Raw genomic sequence first — 19,839 nt, 5'->3', positions numbered from 1 at the left:
TGAGAGGTTAAACCTGTGCAAACCCGAACAGCTACTCAATGATCTCATTAGAAATAATATGACTAAGGAGCTCATTCGTGCCGCACCAAGTGGAAAAACTTCACGTTTTACTGCCCCTCCGTTTGTGCGCTGCATATAACTTCAGCACTTGCAGCTGACAGTTTGGTGTGGGCGTAGCGCCCCCTGCCGGGATTGTATTACATGGCATATTATAGGGGGAGGGAGATGTCATACAGGGATTTAAAGTCTACGTGGATGTTTAAGACATTTGTCTATTGCAAATAACGAGTCATAGTTTCTATTTGTTAACTTTTCCATGTTTATCTTAATTTAATGGGGGAAAAACAATAAAAATCCAACAAAACCAACATCAAATTATAAGCATCATAAATTTCTCAAGTGACATAAATGGTGTAGAACATTTACAACAGTCATTTGTGATCCTCCTCCTCCTCCTCCTCCTCCTCCTCCTCCTCCTCATGGACTGGCAATCTTACAGATATTATTTTCCCTCCAATCTATCCACATTTTTATAAGGGTGAGTTAGTTTTAACAAGGGAGTGGATATTAACTGTTACTGAAGTGGGATAAAGGTGTTGTGGTTATTTCTCTAAAAGGTGTCTCTATAGTCTGACCAAAACGTGTTAATGATATTAAAAACCCTGCCCTAAACAAAGATCTGCAAACAAACTTTAAACAATGTAAATGCACAAATGGGTGGTGCATCTGTGGAATATTAATCACATAAAGTTGTCAGAATCTGATAAAAAGAACAACCTTGGGTCCATGCCATGCCACAAACTCTACACGCGACCAATCCCTGTGATTCAGCCCAGATTGGAGGCTTACTCCATGTTCCTGAAAGTATCTTTATTTCACATAAATCTGTGAGAAACTTTGTTAATAATGGTCGACTCTCAGCCCAATCTGAGGTATAATTGGGTTCATTACTTAGGCATCACAAAGTGTGGGATACAAATGATATCTCCAAGAGGAGTTAGTCCAGCTCTGGGTAACAATAATGTTAAATTACTGAAGAGAAAGTTCCAGCATTGGGGTCCCCCCCCCCCCCTTTTGTTACAAGACTACAAACATCTGCTTGACATTGTAAAGGTTATGTGACGGACTTCGGGAGCACTAGGACCCACTCTTCCACGGCCATGCCAGGACTTTGAGAGTCAGGAGGGGGAGATAAAGTGATGGGTGGATGTCCTCCGTCATGTGATCAGTGCCCCTGCAGCGGGGGTGCCATGTGTCAGCTGACTGTGGAGTGGTAAGAATTCCTCTATTTGTAGTTTATTCTTGGCTGTCTGTCTTTTAAGGGTCCAGCAGAACTTTTCATGGGTGGTGACCCATGTAAAGATTGTGTTCTTGACATCTGAGGTCCCAGTGGGGGGCATCTCCTAAATTTAATCATGGATGGAAGTTAAATATTGTCTAAACTAGAATGTGCTTTGTTATTAAATCATCTCGTAATAAATAATTATATATAACAGCCTGATATTGGATTTTATTATCAGAAAATGAAGTCTACCGCCTGCGGCGCTGCAGCCCCCTCCTCTGCATCAGCACCATCAGCAGATCACAGTGGAGGAAGGAGGAGGCAGCACCGGGCTCCCCAGGAAGGAACAACAAAACCAGCTCCTGGACACCCAGACAGGACCGGGCTTCATCCTCACGCCGGGAGGAGGAAAGCGTTCCCGGGGAGGGAGAGCCTGCGCTCCGCCGACGGAAGGGAGAGGGAGCCCGAGAGCCGCGGAGGAGCAGCTGTTCGCCCGGGCGGTGCTGAAGCTGATGTCGACACAGCGAACAGGGCGGATGCCGGGGAAGACCTGACAGATTCATCAGCACCAACACGTCGATCGCTTTTACGCCTGCCCTGCATCAGCGGACAAGCCTCCGTATTTTCGCTGCCCGGCAGAGCCTCGTCCTCGGGTTCCGTGGAGGAGCGCGCAAGGACCGCCGGAGAGGAGGGCGGACGCAAGGAGACAAGCGGCGTCTCTCTGGGCTGCAGTGCGGGCCTCGGTGCGGGTTTGTGGAGAGGGGGATGCTTGCAGGCTGAATTGATCCACTTCCATCTGCAGAAAAGACTCAGAAGACGCGGCGCGAAGATGCAAACAGAGACGGAAGGTTTGGGCGCAGAGGAGGCCGCCATGGAGGAGCCGGAGCCGGCTGCCGAGGCCACAGAGGCGGTGCCCGTGGAGCTGCAGGAGGACCAGGCCCTGGAGGACGAGGTGGAGAGACTGCTGGAGGAAAATGAGGATCTCAAGGTTTGTTTGTTTATTTAGTATGGAGGTGGAGATAAAAACACAAGTGTCACCTCATCAGACTCGTAGGGCACATGGATACTGCAGAAGAGGCTTGTCTGTGTTTAAAGGCCCATAACGCCACCTCACTGAATCATAATCTGCAAAGTCATTCTGACTGAAAGCTAGATTAATAAACTTAACTTGATTTCACATTACAACAAAACTAGCAAACCTAAATAAATACTGGCTTACATACGACTAATTGGTTATTGATCACACTGGTGTTGATTTGTTAGGGTCAATCATATCCTGATACATGATGCGAAACGATCAATAGAGGAGATTTGCATGTTGACTTTTGAAGGAAATATCTATAGGGTAAAGCATTGAATAAAAACACATCCATGAAGTTTAAGATCAAGTCCAAAACATCAATTTCTCTTGAAGCCCATAATGAAAGCAGAGATTATTCAGAATTGCCTCATGAATGAAAACATCTCTACTGTCACTAGTGTGAGATTGAGGAGATGAGGACTGAGATGGACGAGATGCGAGACACATTCTATGAAGAGGACACATGCCAGCTGCAGGAGATGAGGCGAGAGCTGGAGAGGGCCAATAAGAACTGCCGGATCCTGCAGTATCGTCTGAGGAAGGCGGAGAGGAAGAGGATGCGTTACGCCCAGACAGGGGAGATTGATGAGGAGCTGCTCAGGAGTCTGGAGCAGGACCTGAAGGTAGCGAGCGGAGCAGAGGATGTTCTGTCTGGGTGTGGTTTCCAGGACATCTGTTTCTGTCATGAATGTTTGTGTAAGCTTTCACTGCAACAAGTGAAAAAAATGTCCAAAGAGATCAGGTTGCATCTTTAAAAATGTTACAATGAGGTGTTTAGCTTTGAAAAGGTATGAAATGCCTGAAGATTGTAAGAAATATTTCAAATAAAACATAAAAATATCTCATTATGAACTAAATTTTATTTCTAAATATAATGACGTCATGCTATAACCCCTGTAGGTTGCAAAAGATGTTTCTGTGAGGCTCCACCACGAGCTGGAAAAGGTGGAGGAGAAACGCACAAAGACGGAGGAAGAGAATGAAAAACTGAGACAGAAACTAATCGAGGTGGAGGTGACCAAACAAGCCCTGCAGAACGAACTCGACAAAACCAAAGAGGTGCGTCTGACTTAAATCCATCAGTGAGATCGTTCAATTTAATGTTAAGCTTAACCAATACGAGCTGGAATTTCTGTTCATGTCTATACTGTCAATACTTTGTTTCATTTCACAGTATAATATTACATTATCATAAAATCAATATTTTATGATAACTTCAATGAGCCCAGCTACTCCTCAAATGAAGCTCTAAACACGATATTTTCATTGAAAAATATAAAATTCTAACATTCATTTTTTTTCAATTTGTTGCCATCTGACAGTCTCAAAAGAGAAAAGGAAGCAAGGAAACCCAGAAGACAGACAGGAAATCAGCACAGACGCCCACAGAGGTGAGACGACCTCATGAGCAAATCATTTTCTGGCACTTTTTCTTTTCTTACCAAATTCAGGCAATCATCAGGAAGTTTCTTACTACACAACATCTGCTGTTCTGTATTCTCTCCAGTGTGTGTGTGTGTGTGTGTGTGTGTGTGTGTGTGTGTCGTTTTCAAAGATGACCTCTTGCTTTCTGCATGTTTCCTCAATAGTGTGTATAATTCCATACATCAATAAGGATCTTCACCTCAGGCTACAGAGGGCCGAAAACAAGAGTTCAGTCGACAGAAAAGGAAAACTGAGAGTTTGCAGAGCTCCTTGGGCACAGCAGACATTAAAGCTCATCTGTAAAATCTGAAGTAACTTGTAGCGCTACCGTTTAAATGTAATCAGCATTTAGTGGTCTATTGTCTGTATGCTCTAGGAGGACAATGAAGACCTTAAGTGCCAGCTTGCTTTCGTCAAAGAGGAGGCAGTGCTCATGAGAAAGAAGACAGCCAAGATCGACAAGGAGAAGGACCGTCTGGAGCAAGAGCTGCAGAAGTACCGCTCTTTCTACGGTGACCTGGATAGCACCCACCCTAAAGGAGAGGCTGGGGGTCCACCCACCACCCGGGAGTCAGAGCTGAAGCTGAGGCTTCGCCTTGTGGAGGAGGAAGCCAACATCCTGGGGAGGAAAATAGTTGAGCTGGAGGTAAGAGCTGATCACGTTACACGTGTCACAGGAGGGAACGACGTCTTAGTGGGAATCATGTATTTCTTTCCAACTCACAGGTTGAAAACCGTGGCCTGAGAGCTGAGCTGGACGACCTCCGTGGTGAAGGCGAGGGCGCCGGGAGCTCTGGGTGTGGAGCCGCGGGCGGGCCGGGCGGCGGGCGAGCCCTCGCCGACGATCTGACTGAGCTGCGACAGCAGCTGCAGCTGGTGGAGGACGAGGCGGAGCTGCTGAGGAGGAACCTCGCCGACGCAGAAGAGCAAAACAAGAGAGTGACCGGAGAGCTGAACAAGTTACGGTTCAAAGCCGGGACCCACGATGGAGGAGCCAGGCATGGGGGAGGAGCAGGAGGCACCGGCGCTGATGGAGCCAAGACAGAGGCGCTGCAGGAGGAGCTCAAGGCAGCGAGGCTTCAGATTAATGACCTCAGTGGAAAGGTGTTACACCACAGACATGAACTCAGTACAGTTCTGTGTTCATGAAAGCATCACATATAGACCTCATTTCATGGGTTCCATCTAATGAATCTAAATTACTGTCTTTCCGTTTCTTTCCGTGTCTCCAGGTGATGCAGCTGCAGTACGAGAACCGCGTTCTCCTCTCCAACATGCAGCGTTACGACCTGGCCTCCCATCTCTCCCTGCGGCCCAGCCCGCGGGACAGCGACGCCGAGAGCGACGCCGGCGGAGCGACGAGCGGTCGCCGCGAGAGCGACGAAGACTCCACGTCCTCTCGTCTCCTCCCGCCCCACCGCAAACGTGAGGGACCGATCGGCGGCGAGAGCGACTCGGATGAAGTCAGGAACAATAACGGCAGCAGCCGTTGCCTGACCCCCACACGGAGCCTCTATACCCCCACGGGGCCCGAGGGGGCCGCATCATCTCCCTCCGCTTTGGCTCGCTTTCTGCCGAGCGGGCGGTGCAGCCTGCGCGAGAGGCAGCAAATGATCGACATCCGAGTGGAAGCGGAGAGGCTGGTCAGGACCATCGACCGGCTCATCGCCGACACGGCCGCCGTCATCACGGAGGCCAGGGTCTACGTCTCCAACGGCGATCTGATGTTCGGGAGAGGAGGAGAGGAGGGAGGAGAGGATGATGGGAGCAGAATCAGGGAACACGAGCTGCTGTATCGCATTAACGCTCAGATGAAGGCCTTCCGGAAAGAACTGCAGGCCTTCATAGACAGACTGGAGGTGCCGAGGCTGGAAGACAGGGAGACGGAGGAGCCGCTGTCGGTGAGACGGAGATTAAAAGCTGATAGTTTCACTGTGAAGTGTGAAACATCTCAAAAGTTTAATCCTGATTCTCTTTCTTTCCTTTTCCTCACGTAACACGTGTTGATTATCATCTGTTATGGTTTTGTCACTCCTCTCTTCCTCCACCCAGATGTTCCAACCTATCATTTTACTCATCCTCATACTGGTGTTATTCTCATCCCTCTCCTACGCCACCATCTTCAAGCTAGTCTTTCTTTTCACTCTTTTCTTTGTCCTGTGATGTACGTCTTCCTCCATTCACATCATTCCTTGTTTTTTTTCTTTGCTGTTTTTGTTTTGCTTTTTTTTTTTGGTTTCCAAGGTAACCAAAAGCACAGGAAAAGCTCAGCACCTATCAAGAATGCAGTCACACTCAGTGTGGCTCAATTTAACACTGGAGTCGTCATTATCCAGAACGCATAACAGCCCGCATCCATCCGTTCAACGGTGAGTTTCTATCACACGTGATACAAAGAGTCACACACAGGACCTGTGCAGGGAGCAGAACAATACTTTAACGGGATGGGTCCTCCTTATGTTTTACCAAGAAAACAAAAAGGATCCCACTTAAAAAGGCAGAAGTTTTAATATCATGGGATTTAAAAACTAACCACAGAGCAGGAGAAAAAGACGCTTGCAAGAATGCTTGAGGTAATAATACATGTGGACTCCACCGTATTTTTGCTGGAGTCAGAGCTGTCAATGGTATGTCTACATTTTGTGGCCAGAGGAACAGCAACGGACTGTTTGGTGGTTGACCACTGAAACTGATCCAGAGTCAGGACTGACCTGTCCGTACACTAAAATCAGACAATGAAATGTCAGGAAAACCGGTTCTTGGCCATACGGTTCTTTTGGGACATTTTAAAGATCACTGTTGAGTCCAAGCGCTTTTCATTTAATAAGGTAATAAATGGTAATGGTCATCAGGATGCTGGATGTCTCACGGCTCGGCCTGACGGAGCAGAGAGCATGCTCGGGTGGCTGCAGATCAACTCATGGCTCATTTTCTCCAACTGACAAACTAATTATTTTGCACCAATTAGAAAGCTGGTGCAGACCAGGTCTTAATTAACTTCTCATGTGGCTTTAATCCTGGTTTGATGTTTTTTTGCTAACTATTTTTCTTTGTTCTTTGTTCGCTGTAAAGCCCTGCCTCAGAGTAGCGAAAGGATAAAGTTTGTTTTCATGCCTCTTCATAACTCCTGAAGGATTTGTCATTTATTATGTAACACAACAGATGGGGATGTAATTGCAGTGATCCTGGGGCTTCAAACTCGCAGGGACCCCCAAGATCACGTCAAGTGCCAAATGTTAGATCTTGTCTTCGGGGGGCCTCCCAAAATTCCCAGCTGGACCCCTGGTTAGAGGTGTCCGGCGCTGTGATGGCGTGGCAGATGAACAGTAGCAACTGTCTGCAGACGTCACTGGAGCAGGATGAGTCCAGAACACAGTTGCAGGTTACTCCCGGACATTGTATGAGGTTTCACATATTTTGCACAATTTGTGCTATTTGCAGTTTGCATAGCTTTCATTTTACAAACATTAAAATCCTGTGACCAAATCGAGGTTGATGAATAAAACATACCTGCTGTGTATACATTTTGTGAAACACTTGAGCTGACTTTTCCTTTCCGTGACTATCTCCAATAAAGATATTATTGACTGTGACACATTATTACTCACTGTGTCACCCACGCCCATTTGACACCCCCCTGGAAAAATGATTTGCAGTGTGATGCTGTCACAAGACAAAATCTGCCCAAGCATCCTAAAGCAGAGTAGCAACAGAGAAGCCCATTGGCCGAGAGAGCGCAGCAGCTGAAATAGCTATGTAAACACTTTCCCTCTGTCCGTGAGCCCCAGTATAGCCGGGATGCTGGTGACGACAGTTGTCCCATCGAGACTTCAAATGCTGGAATAAATTTGACATTATGATATCCGATCCCGGCTCCGATGGCGCGCCCACATAAACACTGAGGCGCGCTATAAAGGCCGGGCACCCCGGCTGGAACAGAAGTTGTTTACCCTCCAGCGCGACGCGCCGGACTTAACCCGGACACCGAGGCGTGACAAGAAGAGGGGGGCCCTTTAATTCCTCTCGAGGTTTTACGTAACAACAGAGGAGGAAAAAACGAGGGCCGAGCTCAGGAGAGAGGGGACTCGACAAGTTGACGACCCAGGGAGTGAGTCTGTGGCGGAGGAGGAAGAGCGCAGTGCGCGCAGGGACTACAGACGCGCAGGATTTCTATCGGACTCAAGGAGTCGTTTGAGCAGGAAGGTAAGGACGGTTATTAAACACTAATCCTTTTTATGCCTTGTAGGACATGTGAAATTATTATTTTATGTATGTTTAAAGTAATTTTTTTTTTAAAAAAAAGAAAGAAAAGGAACTCCAGAACATGGAATGGGCAAAGATTTCCAGTCACATGATTTATTATTTTTTTCAAATTAATTTTAAAATGTTATGTTTATTCTAACTCGTGTTAAAGTGTGCGGGACTTTCGTTTTGGGTTTTTTTTTATGACGTTGATTCGTTTCGTCCCTCTGCCATGCGCACTGGCCTGGAAGCCGGTTTACTATGCATAGTTACAAGATTATTAATATCTCTGCTCTTACATCAGAGGTGGGAGGGTTGGCTGTTACATTCGGTCACTTTAATCTAAGATACATGTCGTTCTATGTTGGCAACAACAACAACAGCAAACACTGATTTTGTTTACTTGACAGGAGCTGTGTTAATATCCAAGGGAGGGTTAGGATTCCCTCAGCTTTATCTATGCTGGTGATGACTGGTTAACTGGACAACATTGACAGGTTTAGTTGTGTGTCTGAGATGTGACATGGCACATTTGTGAAGAGAACATTTGGATATTGATCCCTGCAGCTTAAGTGTATCTACATCTGTGGTGAGACGCACATTTATTGTAGAGGTCAGAGGATCAGGAGTCTGAACATGTGCCTTGCTGTCATCCAACCCTCTTGTTCACAGAAGGTTGAATGTTCACGTACCTGTAAATGAGACAGGAGGAGGACTTAAATACCCGACTTTTTGATGTGTTCCGCATGCACGAGTAATTTAATATTATTTAATAATCAAACCTCTTTCTGTCATGTGTTTGCCTTTATAGTATTTCAAGGCAATCGATCCCTCCATCACTTGCTGGCAGCCATACTGTGACAGGACATTGAAGCAGGAGAAAGGGGAAATTGCCATTTAAAAAGGCCTCTGAGTATTGAACAGCCTGCGTCATGGCAGCTATTGATCTGGAGCGGGGGCTGGAGCACGGTGGCCGGGGCTGGGGGAAGGAGAGGCCGGAGCTGATGGACAACTTCGACTCAGAGATGCAGGAATGGGAGGATCAGCTACAAGACATCCAGAGGAAAATAGAAGAGGTGAGAACACTGTGTCTGTATAATACGTCATTAAATGCAGTGTGGCACTGGTATCTGTGACACCACTGCCATACACCAGTGTCTCTACCTACCATACAACACCACAACCACAGTAATATGAAGGTTAAATGGATTGCATTGTTCTCATCTGTAAAACAGTTCTATGAGCCTTCACAAGAAAAGAAATCAAGTAGAGTTATTTAGAGTATAATTCACAACGATGCAGACGAGACTGCAGCAGATAGAAATCTGACACTGTTTCCATTCATGCGCGTGAAGCTGGAGGGTGTGGACATGATAATTGTTTTGTTTCCTGGTTATCAAGTGCTTCCGTAGTCTCTGGAGTGTGTGTAAAATATGTGTGTGTGTGTGTGTGTGTGAGTGTGTGTGTGTGTGTGTGTGTGTGTTTGTGTGTGCGTGTGCGCACTTAGACTTGTGTACCATAATAAACTGTTGGCAGAGCACTAACTGACTCAACCTTGTGGCCTTGTTGAAGCATCGATACAAACAAATGTTAACAACCTAATTAAACTGTGGTGTACTGACAGACATGCTGAACAAACATACACACACACACACACACACACACACACACACACACACACACACACTCTCTCTCTCTCTCTCTCTCGCTCTAACATACACATAATCTGAAACAGGACACTACAGGATGTATTTATGGTTGCAAAGGGAAACAGATCCTTGTTGGAATAACGTGTTGATGATAAAAATAGGTTAGCTTGCGCAATAATTTTGTGATAATTATTAGACTCTTGCAGCATAAACTGACATTTTTACATGCTTGAACAATATGTTAAAGTAGTTACAGTTTTCCTCTGCTTCCATTTTTCAGTTATACAGTGAAGTCCAGGCTCGCAGAGGAGCAAACGACATCATCACCGACAACCAGAAACATGGCAATGAGCTGGAGTGTAGCCCAGAGCACCATGGAAACAATCTCTTTGCACCCAGCCATCACAGCAAGAATCATTCTGGAGCATTAGCTATGCCACATCATTACACTAACGGCTGTAACTATAGCCAGAATGGACACAACTACCCAGTGAGTCATCAGAATGGCTATGCTTACTGCCATGCCAATGGAGTTCCAGAGATCGGAGACTTGTTGCAGGATTATTTGGGGCAGGGGAAGCAAATGGGCCGGAAGAACAACGGAGCTCGACACGTGGTAAGAACAGGAAACATCATTTCATTTCACTGCCTCGTGCCTCAATCTGTTGGCATTTGCACATTTGAAGAAACCAGATAGGTTGGCATGGAGTGAGTCAAAGCTGCAGTTCAGCCAGAACCGTATTCATTACCGCTCGGTGGTTCCTTCAAGTCTGCTTCCATTTGACATGACATGAGTGGTCTTGTCCAACTTTTGCACCTTTATAACTCCTGACAGAGCAGTATGGAAGAAAATTGAGATATGAAACATTTCTTTCAACAGTTTCACACATGATGAGCCACAGGTACTCCAAACATTAGTACAGTAAAGTGTTTTTAAAAGTGGTCATAGGTCAGCTGAGGTTCAGGTTTGTTTCAGCAGTAAACAGAAGCTCATCAGTAGTCCTGAAGTACAACATCAAAGCAGTTGGATTTGAACTTTTTATTTACATGAATACCCCCTTTGAAGTTGATGTTATTATAAATATATATTTTCTTCATCTGTCATAGCATTTCAGCGATATGGTCAAGTTAAGCTCCGACATCCCTCCATTCCAGAATGAGATCAGAAGTAGTTTTGGAAATGAAAGGTAAGCTGGCTTCATCTACATTTTTGTACAATGATGTGAGGAAACCATATGTTCATCTTGTTGTTTGTATCTGTTTGACTCAGGCTCATTCAAGAGCAGTTTTTGGGCAGTCTTGAGGACAATGAAAATAGGAAGAATCAAGTGTCTCACATGAAGAGTTCCACCCGCAGAGAGAGTTCCCCCAACAAGGAAAACTCAGGCAGCAAGCCTCCTCTCGGACAAAGGGATGCTCCTGCTGTGCAGTCACGCTCGCAGCTCCCAATCACAGCAGCTGAATCACCTGCTCTGGACAGGAAGTCCTTCAGCACCAGCAGCAGCCCCTCTGTTCTCAGGAAATTTGGAGCCATGCTTCAGGAAAATGAGGGGAAAATGCTCACTGAATCAGGGGTGGTGACCCAGCAGGGACTGGCTTCAGAGACAAAGAGCCCAACCCCTGGCTGTCAGCGCAGATCCCTGGGAGCCACTGCAGTCGCCGGCAAGGCGCCCATACGCGTGCCTTCCCAGAAATGCCAAGCAAATTCCGATGTGCTGACAGCAGAGGTAGAGCCTCGCCAAGAATGGGGATTAGACTCTGCTAAACAGAACCACAAAGATCACAAGGGGGGCTACATTGGATCTAAAGGGTCCCAGCGTAGTCCTCAGCAGCCCCAGAAGAGATCACAAGTTGCTGGGAGCCCAAAGATTAGATCCAGGTCTAATAGTGGGACTGAAAGAGATGGACTGGCTCAAGGGGAGAAGGCCAGAAAGCCTGCATCCCAACATGTGGAGTCCAAAACGGACTACAGGATCTCAACTGGTTCTTCTGGAGCTCAGAAGGTTCCGAGAGGAGGGTCTGTTGCACAGGAGTTGCCAGGTTGTGGCCCGCTGAGGGATGATGGCCTTATTGAGCTTCTGGACATGCTGGAGATCCAACATGAGTACAGTTCCAGTCCCAGAACAGGGCATACAGCTTACAAACAAGAACCACAGCAGGTAGGTGTCTTCTTCTACGTTACTTGATTGAAGTTCTGTAGCCATGGAAATGTGCTGATGCTGACATGTGTACCGTCGTGTGTCTGTCCAGGTAAACCCAGCTGACTTGCTGCCAGGCAAACCTAAGAAGAGATTCTCTCGCCCTGCACGGCCAGCCAACCAGCGACCTCCTTCCAGATGGGCTAGCCGCACCCCTATGTCAAGGGACGCTACCCCATCAGGGCCAATGTACCGTCCCCCAAGCCCCCTCGCCCGCCCCGCTAGCCCCATGACCAGAACCCCAAGTCCTGCACCGAGGCACCGGCCTGTCATGTCCTATTCCCGTGAGACTGAGACTGTCATCATGTGATGGCTGTCCTTTTCTCTTCCAGGAAAAAACTACTCCCTGTGTAAATAGTGAAGACTTTTCTGTGAAACAAATTGCTTTGATAAAATAAAATATATAATTTCATCTAAGTGCCACGTTCAAGATGAAATCCATCCACGATGTTCTCCAGTATTTCTGTGCCTTTTCGTTTCTGCTGTGCTGAACCTTTGCCAATGCCAACACATCAGCACCTGATTTTATTGCGTCAACCTTACCCATCCTCCTATTTTTTGTATTGTAGACATTTTTTGTTGAAATGAGGTTTTGCTTATGGCCCTATTTTGAGGGTGCATGCTTGCGCTTTTAATCCTTATAGTTGCCATGTTGAATCACTTCATGCTGCCCAATGGTTGGACTAGTGTGCTCTCAGCGGTAATCTGCTGTTAATACTGTGTGTTTTATTTTCAAAGTAAGATATTTGAGATGTTCTGTGACAAATGACAATGATATGCCTTTAATGTATTTTTTTTCTTGGTAATAAATACAAGATAGCTTTGACATTAAGACTTTGCCTCTCTGTTGCAGCATTGCAATGCATTGTCCCATTAATGGTGACTCCTATTGCAGGGTGGTGATTTACTGCATGTCAAGCCTATGGATATTTAACACCAGCAGTTAACTGCATTCCAATGCAATGGCAGCTCAAGTGGTGTCAGTTACCATTGAAAATGGTAACCAGCTTCATGAAATCCACTGGTTCAAGCCAACAGCACCTGAGAGCCTGCACGGTGATTGGATTATGTAGATTTAATGATGCTGTTTTAAATGCTGCACAAGAGTCATCTGTATATCTACGGTGCGGCATAGTCTTAGATATCACTTATCATGCTGTGTGTTTCTCACCTCCTCAGACTACATCAACCAACTTCTGGTTTCCTTGACACCTCCTGCTCTGTGGGAGGAAGCTCTGAATTTCACCCTCACAAACAAGAAGAGCACATTTTTTATAGTAGAAGCACACACACACCTCATGGTTTTCTCAGGAGGTTGATGTCTCCTACATACAGATACACGCTCCTCCACACATGTTCCGTCAGAGGTACACCAAGTGTGAAAATGTCATGTAAAGGCTGGGTGGGTGTACGGAAGTCATTTGGCCCCATGGTGCCCCAGCCTTGTCACCCAACCTCTTGCTGCTATGTGGCACCTCAGACAGAAATAGCAAGCGTGACGTGTGTTTTGGTGCCAGAAATCTTAGCCTGCTGTCCTTAGAGGTATAAATAAAGAGAGGAAGGGGGCGTTGGTTACTCTCTCTGCCTTCCTAGCTCTCTTTCATCTCACCCATGCCTGTTCTTGCCCCCTAATCCAACATCAAGTCTTTAATAATCAGCATATGACTACACATTGGCACAGTAGTTTGGGCCTTGAAAGATGCAGGTTACATTTTTTAATCAATGTCTTCTTCCCTCTCCTCTTATCACTCCTCGTCTCCACTGTCAGATCATATTTGTGTAAATGAGAGCCTATGTTACAGGTTGACACCTTCTTTGACTGCATGTGGGTATTTTAACAAGGCATCCTGTTGGCCATCACTCTTCTGTCCTCATCAGTCCCACTGATAACTCTTTGCAGGTTACTTCCCTTCCCTCCCTAATGGTGGACACGGCATGGTAGAGCTCAGACAGGTGCGAGGGACAAAGAAGGGAACCAGCAGGGCAGGCAGCTGGATTGACACCATGCCACCTCTGACATCATCAGACAAACTTACCACCCCCCATCTGACCCCTAGAGTGGCGGTAATACCATTAAAACAGAGGTTTACTTCACTGCACAGACTTCCAGGAGTTGTGTTGTAAAACTTCAAGAATATGCCTTTGAGTGTGTTCCTCCTGATGCACATAGATACATCACCTTGACCTAATGACTCATGATAGGTGATGATCTGACCTGACTTGTTTTTGTGTCTCCTAATGTCACCAAAGACATGACCCAGTGGCTCAACATCTGAATCCGACATCCTGTCCATGCAAAAATGCCTTCATCTATTTTAGAACTATTTCATTCATGATAATATCGTATTGTCACCTCAAAGCAAAGTTTTTTGTTTGAATACAGACATGTGGATTTGAAAATGTGTCTGTGTGGGTTCCCACCAGGTTCTCCTGCCTCTTATTACGGTTCAAAACCAAAAGGTAGAGATAACAGATGCTTCTGAAGGCCCTTGGGTGTGAATGTGTGTGAGAACAGTTGTTCGTTCCTCTGTGTTTGCCCTGTAATGAACAGGCAGCGTGTCCGGGGTTTACCAACACGTCTCACCCACGTCTGCTCAGATAGGCTCCAACAGTCTCAACATGACCCCCTATTAGAATAATCATAGCTCATCTTTGTTTCACAGAGGCCAAATTATAATGCAGATTTGTTTTGTTACTGAGATTAGCTGGATAAAGTCACAGAAAACACTATGGATAAAATAATACTTGGGTGTAGGTAATGAACACGTGGAATGGCTCACACAGTGTACCTGTGGTTTCTTTGCTGGAACAGAAAATTGAAATTCTCACCCACTATTTCACAATATTAGCGAGTATAAATGAGTAGTTCTCATTTAGGTGATGTCAAGGTGACATTAGGTGACATAAAAGTGTTGTAACCACAGCCGCTCTTGCCTTTGATTGAGATGTCTTTGTTGATATTTCAAAACTGTAACACAAAGAAACAATAATGAGCTTACTTTACACAACATCACAAAATTATCTTCAATTATCCTGCCCAGTATTAGATGTGAAACACATCAACTATACCTGTGTTTATCTACTTCTGTTCACTGAGTTCACATATTTTCATGTTCACAAGTTCACAGACAGAGTCAGGCTGTCTACACTAGTTGCTAGGCAGACTTAAAAAGCCTCTTGATACCTCCTATACAGTCCTAATTAAGAGTGTAACATCTGTCCCAATAATAAGCCACTGCTGGCTGACATAATGTCTTTTGACTCGTCTGAGGCACGCGTGAATCTCACGTTCTTTCCTGCCTCCTCTGACCCACATCCACCTGTTGCCTGTCCTGTGCCCTCTGACCCCTGTGCTGCATCTCTGTCCTGACAAGTCTCTCATTCATTGGAGGAGCGCTTGAAGGTCTACGTTGAAATCCTCAGCATGCGTCAGTTGCTGCTGTGATGGACTGAAAATAGATGGTTAACTGCCACTCGTATGAGTGTGAGTCACAAAAATGTGAAAAGATGAGTGACAGGACCACCCTGTTCCAGAGGTTAAACATCAAGGGGACCGGTCGACCGAAACCGAGCTGTTTTACAGGGTTCATCAGGGCACCTCTTTGCGTTATGTACAACATTTTCTGTCATTATAACTTAACAGTCCATAGAAATGTGTGTGTCTCAAACAACATGCGTTTTAGTGTACCCTCAAGTTCTACAGTGTTTGCATTCCTGTCCTGCGCTCACTTTGCTAGCATCCACCTGCAGTTTTATAAACAGGATGTTAATCGAGACACCTGTTCTGCAGCCTTGCGGTACTGAATGTTTTTTCGGAAGATAAAACCTTCATGCAGAGCTCAGAAATGTGCCATTCTGCTTCTTCCAAATTGAAGAAGCCTTTTTAATGAGAGGTGAAATGTCTTCAAGGAATTTTTTTAAAGTCCAGATTTAAACAACTCTGGATAAACATGATCTGGAATGAATGAGAACCTACACAGTCATCGTGTCATTCTGTCACCGTTACATGGCTACCGTAGCTTCCAGGCCTCTTGAAAACCTGTATTGATAACACACTCAACGTGGATTTATAAACTGCTGTTCATCTGCTTGGAGCGCTGACAGTTTAAATTATGAATTTAGGGAATGACTCTGTTTGAACAGAGGCATCATTTTAAATCCTACCACTCCACACTTCCATTTTCACCCACTTTATCTACAAAGTACAAAACGTCCTGTCTGTTAGACTGCAGCAAGTGTCGTATCGTCCTCGCTCTGTCTTCGCCCATGTGTCTGAACTGTCAGTGTGTCTGCATCCGTCCGTTTAAATGCTCATCTCAAATGCCAGCTGATGAGTGTTGCAGTAAGAGAGGTGAGACAGCAAAGGACAGCCGGGAGGACCAGAAAAGGTTCTTGAGAATCTCAGACCTCCCCATTAAAATAGAATGGGGCCCAAATATCTGCACATTGAAAGACAACCCATGAAGCTCACCTTTCAAAACAAGAACGGGGTGCTTTCGTGGGATTAGCTGGTGTTGCCCGGCAGAGGTGACTATAGTGGTCTATTTATCGTGTGACGAATTACCAGTGTTAATTTGGTTTCAGCTTGGAGTCACAACCGGTGTCTGGACTGTGGCCCACACACACACACACACTCGCCTCACACACACAGTGTGCACACAAACATACAGTTAGCAAAGATGACTTAAGTTCATTGAACTGCAAGACTAAGAGTCCACTGTTTACAACCCATTGAGGCTTTACGATTGTTAGTTGAATGTTAATATCAAGATGATAATATAAGGCGATGTTAAAATTCAGTAAAAAGTTCAGTCACATCCCAATTTAGGCTGATATCTTTCAGACATTTTCTAATTACGAACGACAACAAAGTGTTACTGACGGTTAGGTATTTAGGTTGAAGCTGGTTGCTCAGACCCACAATTAAAGATAAATTGTAATATTGAACTGATATGAAGGTGGATAAAACATCGGTCTCATGCTTTCACTGGCTGGACAAGAACCAGTCACAAAAGAGGCACGGAAACACCAGTAGCGGTCATGGAGCGGGTAAAAAGTGAGTGAAAGAAATTGTGGTGTATGACAAAGAGCTTTGTTGTTTCTGGTGATACAACGTGAAAGTTAGTGGATTATTTATTTTTGAAATATATTTTTTTGTATATTCTATTTAAACCAGTGTAGCTCTATTCTATTTAAATCAGTGTAGCTCTATTTAATTTAAACCATTTAAACCATTTAAACCATTCTATTCTATTTAAACCAGTGTAGCTCTATTTAATCCAGTATTATTTGTTATGTAATGCCTGAGCAGTGGATATATGCAATTTCCTCAGGGATTAATAAAGTATCTATCTATCTATCTATCTATCTAAACCGTTTTTGTCATTAGACAAAAACACATAATTTTCACACTGTAGGCCAAACTGACCAACATGCGATATATTTGCTTACATCATCATCATTCAGGACTCTAACAGCAGCAGATATCACATAATCAGGTCTGAATTCATGTGACTTTTCTTACATTGACCAAGCTAACAAAAATATTTTGTCAGCATTGATGGGAAATATTAAGGAGTTTCCAAATTTTACAAATAAATGGGAAAACTCTTCAAACACTCCCTGTATTTTCTTTCTTACCCTTAGACGACAAAAATACAATCATAAGTAAAGTGCTGCCACAGCAAAAAAAATCCAAGCAATTCATGCTTTTATCATTTATTTAATTCATTAGTGATTTTCTTTTTCTGCTGACGATGAGTGACAGTTATGGTTAGTCTCTCACGTGCAGGCACACACACACACACACACACACACACACACACACACACACACACACACACACACACACACACAAAGGGAGACGCACCACGGTACAGGCCCATATTTCACATTCAAAATGTCCTCACATATACTGTATTTTAATCTTGAATAAATAGCTCTAACTGATTCTTTGCATCAACTGACTATCATATCTGCAAGAGGATACCTAAAACATGCAGAAGCCATCTTTTGTTTCCTACGGAATATTTCTGTCCATGAGTGAAAGAACACGTTGAAGATGTAGCTTCCCTCACGCCATGTAATGGAAAGTGTGCTTTCTTTTCCATGTTAATGTCACCTGCCATATCATTCTTTACATAGCAAAAATGACTGCATGCAAACCTACAATTATATTGTTATATATGTGTCAGTAGCTCTGGGTTTAGGAAGACTTGCCACTTGATAGGCTCTCATGGTGTTGGGTCAACGATGTTGGGAGTGAGGTCATTCCTGCCTCCTGCAGGAGTGACCTACCCCGTCTATGAATTTAAGCTTTATGATTAAAATACTGACTGTAATATAGGTATAGACTGCATATGTTTGATGGACATGCTTGGTTGACCTTCCTTAAAAAAACAAAACAAAAAACAAAGTCATAAATAATCCCCACAACAATGCTCTACCGTGGGCCTCGGGGTGCTGAAAGCTGTGGGCCTGCAAGACTATTTGTGGAGGGATTGGATACAGCACATGTATTTTCTGTAGACAGGACAGAAAGGCATTTGAACACATCACAACACAGAGGGTGTGGGTAGGTATGTGTCTTAAAACACAGAAGTGTTGTCTTGTGTTTGTCTGGCCCTACCATTTATATAGAATGTGTGTCACGAGCTTCTCATCAGACAGTGTTGTTCTTCTTTAACTGATATTCAGTGAAACTGATCCTTCTGCTTTGTCTCCACAGAGACGCCACATGTGCCACATCCCTAACCTGTGTGTCCCATCAGACGCTGCTCTACATGTTCAATCTAAATAAAGCCTGTTTCCATATGACATATAAATCCGACTGTCAGTGTCTCATTGCATATTAATGTCCCATATGATATATTTTAATGTATTTTTACACAGTACAACATGCGTGACCTGTTGCCGACCTCTACATTGGAAAAAGATCACACGTGCTCCATGTTGAAATAGAGGGAGACAGGAAAGTTGATTGAGAGTTTATTTTAATTTATTTCTAAATCTTTACTACCTCATCAGATATTGAATGGATTACAAATATTTTCCTTTCAGGCTGTCATGATCCCCGAGATTCAGAGATGCCTCATCTGCAGCGCTATGGGTTGACAAATCAGGTGAATGAGTGTAGAAGAGAGGCGGTTTCATGACTTTTAAATAGGTGTTCCAACTTCTCCGTCTGGTCTGAATCCAAGTGTCAGTCTAGATTCCTCAGATGTTTCTGCTGAGTGAAAACAGTCATGTAACATCTGGGATTGTTGTTCTCTGCTCCGCTGTAGTGATGGAAACCCACCAACTCTTGTATCTATTGAACTCTTGACTTTCTTCATCTGCATCTGATCTGCTTAAAATGATGTGTCTTTGATAAACGTGTATCTGTGTGTGTGTGTGAGTGTGTGTGTGCGTGCGTGCGTGCGTGCGTGCGTGTGTGTGTGTGTGTGTGTGTTATGGTTCATTTTTGTTCTGAAATGAATGTGTAGCCTTTCAGTCACCGTGACAATAATAATTTTTGACAGTCATTTTATTCTCTTTTCCTTTCAGCTGTCAGAACTTCATTCAGCTGATTATATTAACATCAGCCTCAGCTGCTGTTTATATTTTGTGCTAATTTGCAAATTCCAAACTAAATATGGTCAAAAGCACAAACATCAAATCTGTATAACATCAACATGCAAGCATGAAATGTTTGAGTTTAGCTCAGAGCATTGCTCTGATAATCTACAGACACAAATAAGTGTATCCAATAAAATAATGTGAACTAGTGTGTGATGTAGGTTCATGTTGGGGTCACAGGGCTATAGATTAAGATTCCTTTGTTAGTCCCCAGGGATGTTTTCCACTCTTGTTAGTAATCACTTCACACATATATATATATATTTATGGTACAAGCCAAACTGCGTGCACACACACACAAGGAGCCTGTAGTCATGCAATATATAGTGAGAGGTAGAGCGATGG

General features: G+C 44.5%; 2 protein-coding genes across 2 annotated transcripts; both read left to right on the top strand.

Moving 5' to 3' along the window:
* The first annotated feature begins 1,523 nt into the window (after nt 1-1,523).
* On the top strand, nt 1,524-7,353 carry LOC137613826 (microtubule cross-linking factor 3-like). Its single transcript, XM_068343278.1, has 8 exons — nt 1,524-2,270; nt 2,762-2,986; nt 3,264-3,422; nt 3,686-3,754; nt 4,165-4,434; nt 4,515-4,892; nt 5,021-5,689; nt 5,841-7,353. The coding sequence occupies exons 1-8, from the start codon at nt 1,524-1,526 to the stop codon at nt 5,949-5,951; spliced, it is 2,628 nt and encodes an 875-aa protein (XP_068199379.1). The 3' UTR covers nt 5,952-7,353.
* A 203-nt stretch (nt 7,354-7,556) lies between these two features.
* On the top strand, nt 7,557-12,703 carry LOC137613827 (serine/arginine repetitive matrix protein 1-like). Its single transcript, XM_068343279.1, has 6 exons — nt 7,557-7,991; nt 8,842-9,106; nt 9,960-10,295; nt 10,787-10,866; nt 10,950-11,838; nt 11,930-12,703. Exons 2-6 carry the CDS (start codon nt 8,963-8,965, stop codon nt 12,185-12,187), a joined length of 1,707 nt encoding a protein of 568 aa, XP_068199380.1. The 5' UTR covers nt 7,557-7,991; nt 8,842-8,962; the 3' UTR covers nt 12,188-12,703.
* The last annotated feature ends 7,136 nt before the right edge of the window (nt 12,704-19,839 follow it).

The sequence above is a fragment of the Antennarius striatus genome, chromosome 19 (assembly GCF_040054535.1).
Source record: "Antennarius striatus isolate MH-2024 chromosome 19, ASM4005453v1, whole genome shotgun sequence".
Taxonomy (NCBI): Eukaryota; Metazoa; Chordata; class Actinopteri; order Lophiiformes; family Antennariidae; genus Antennarius; species Antennarius striatus.
The sequence above is the reverse complement of the archived record's forward strand: the minus strand, read 5'-3'. Positions and strand labels throughout refer to the sequence as shown.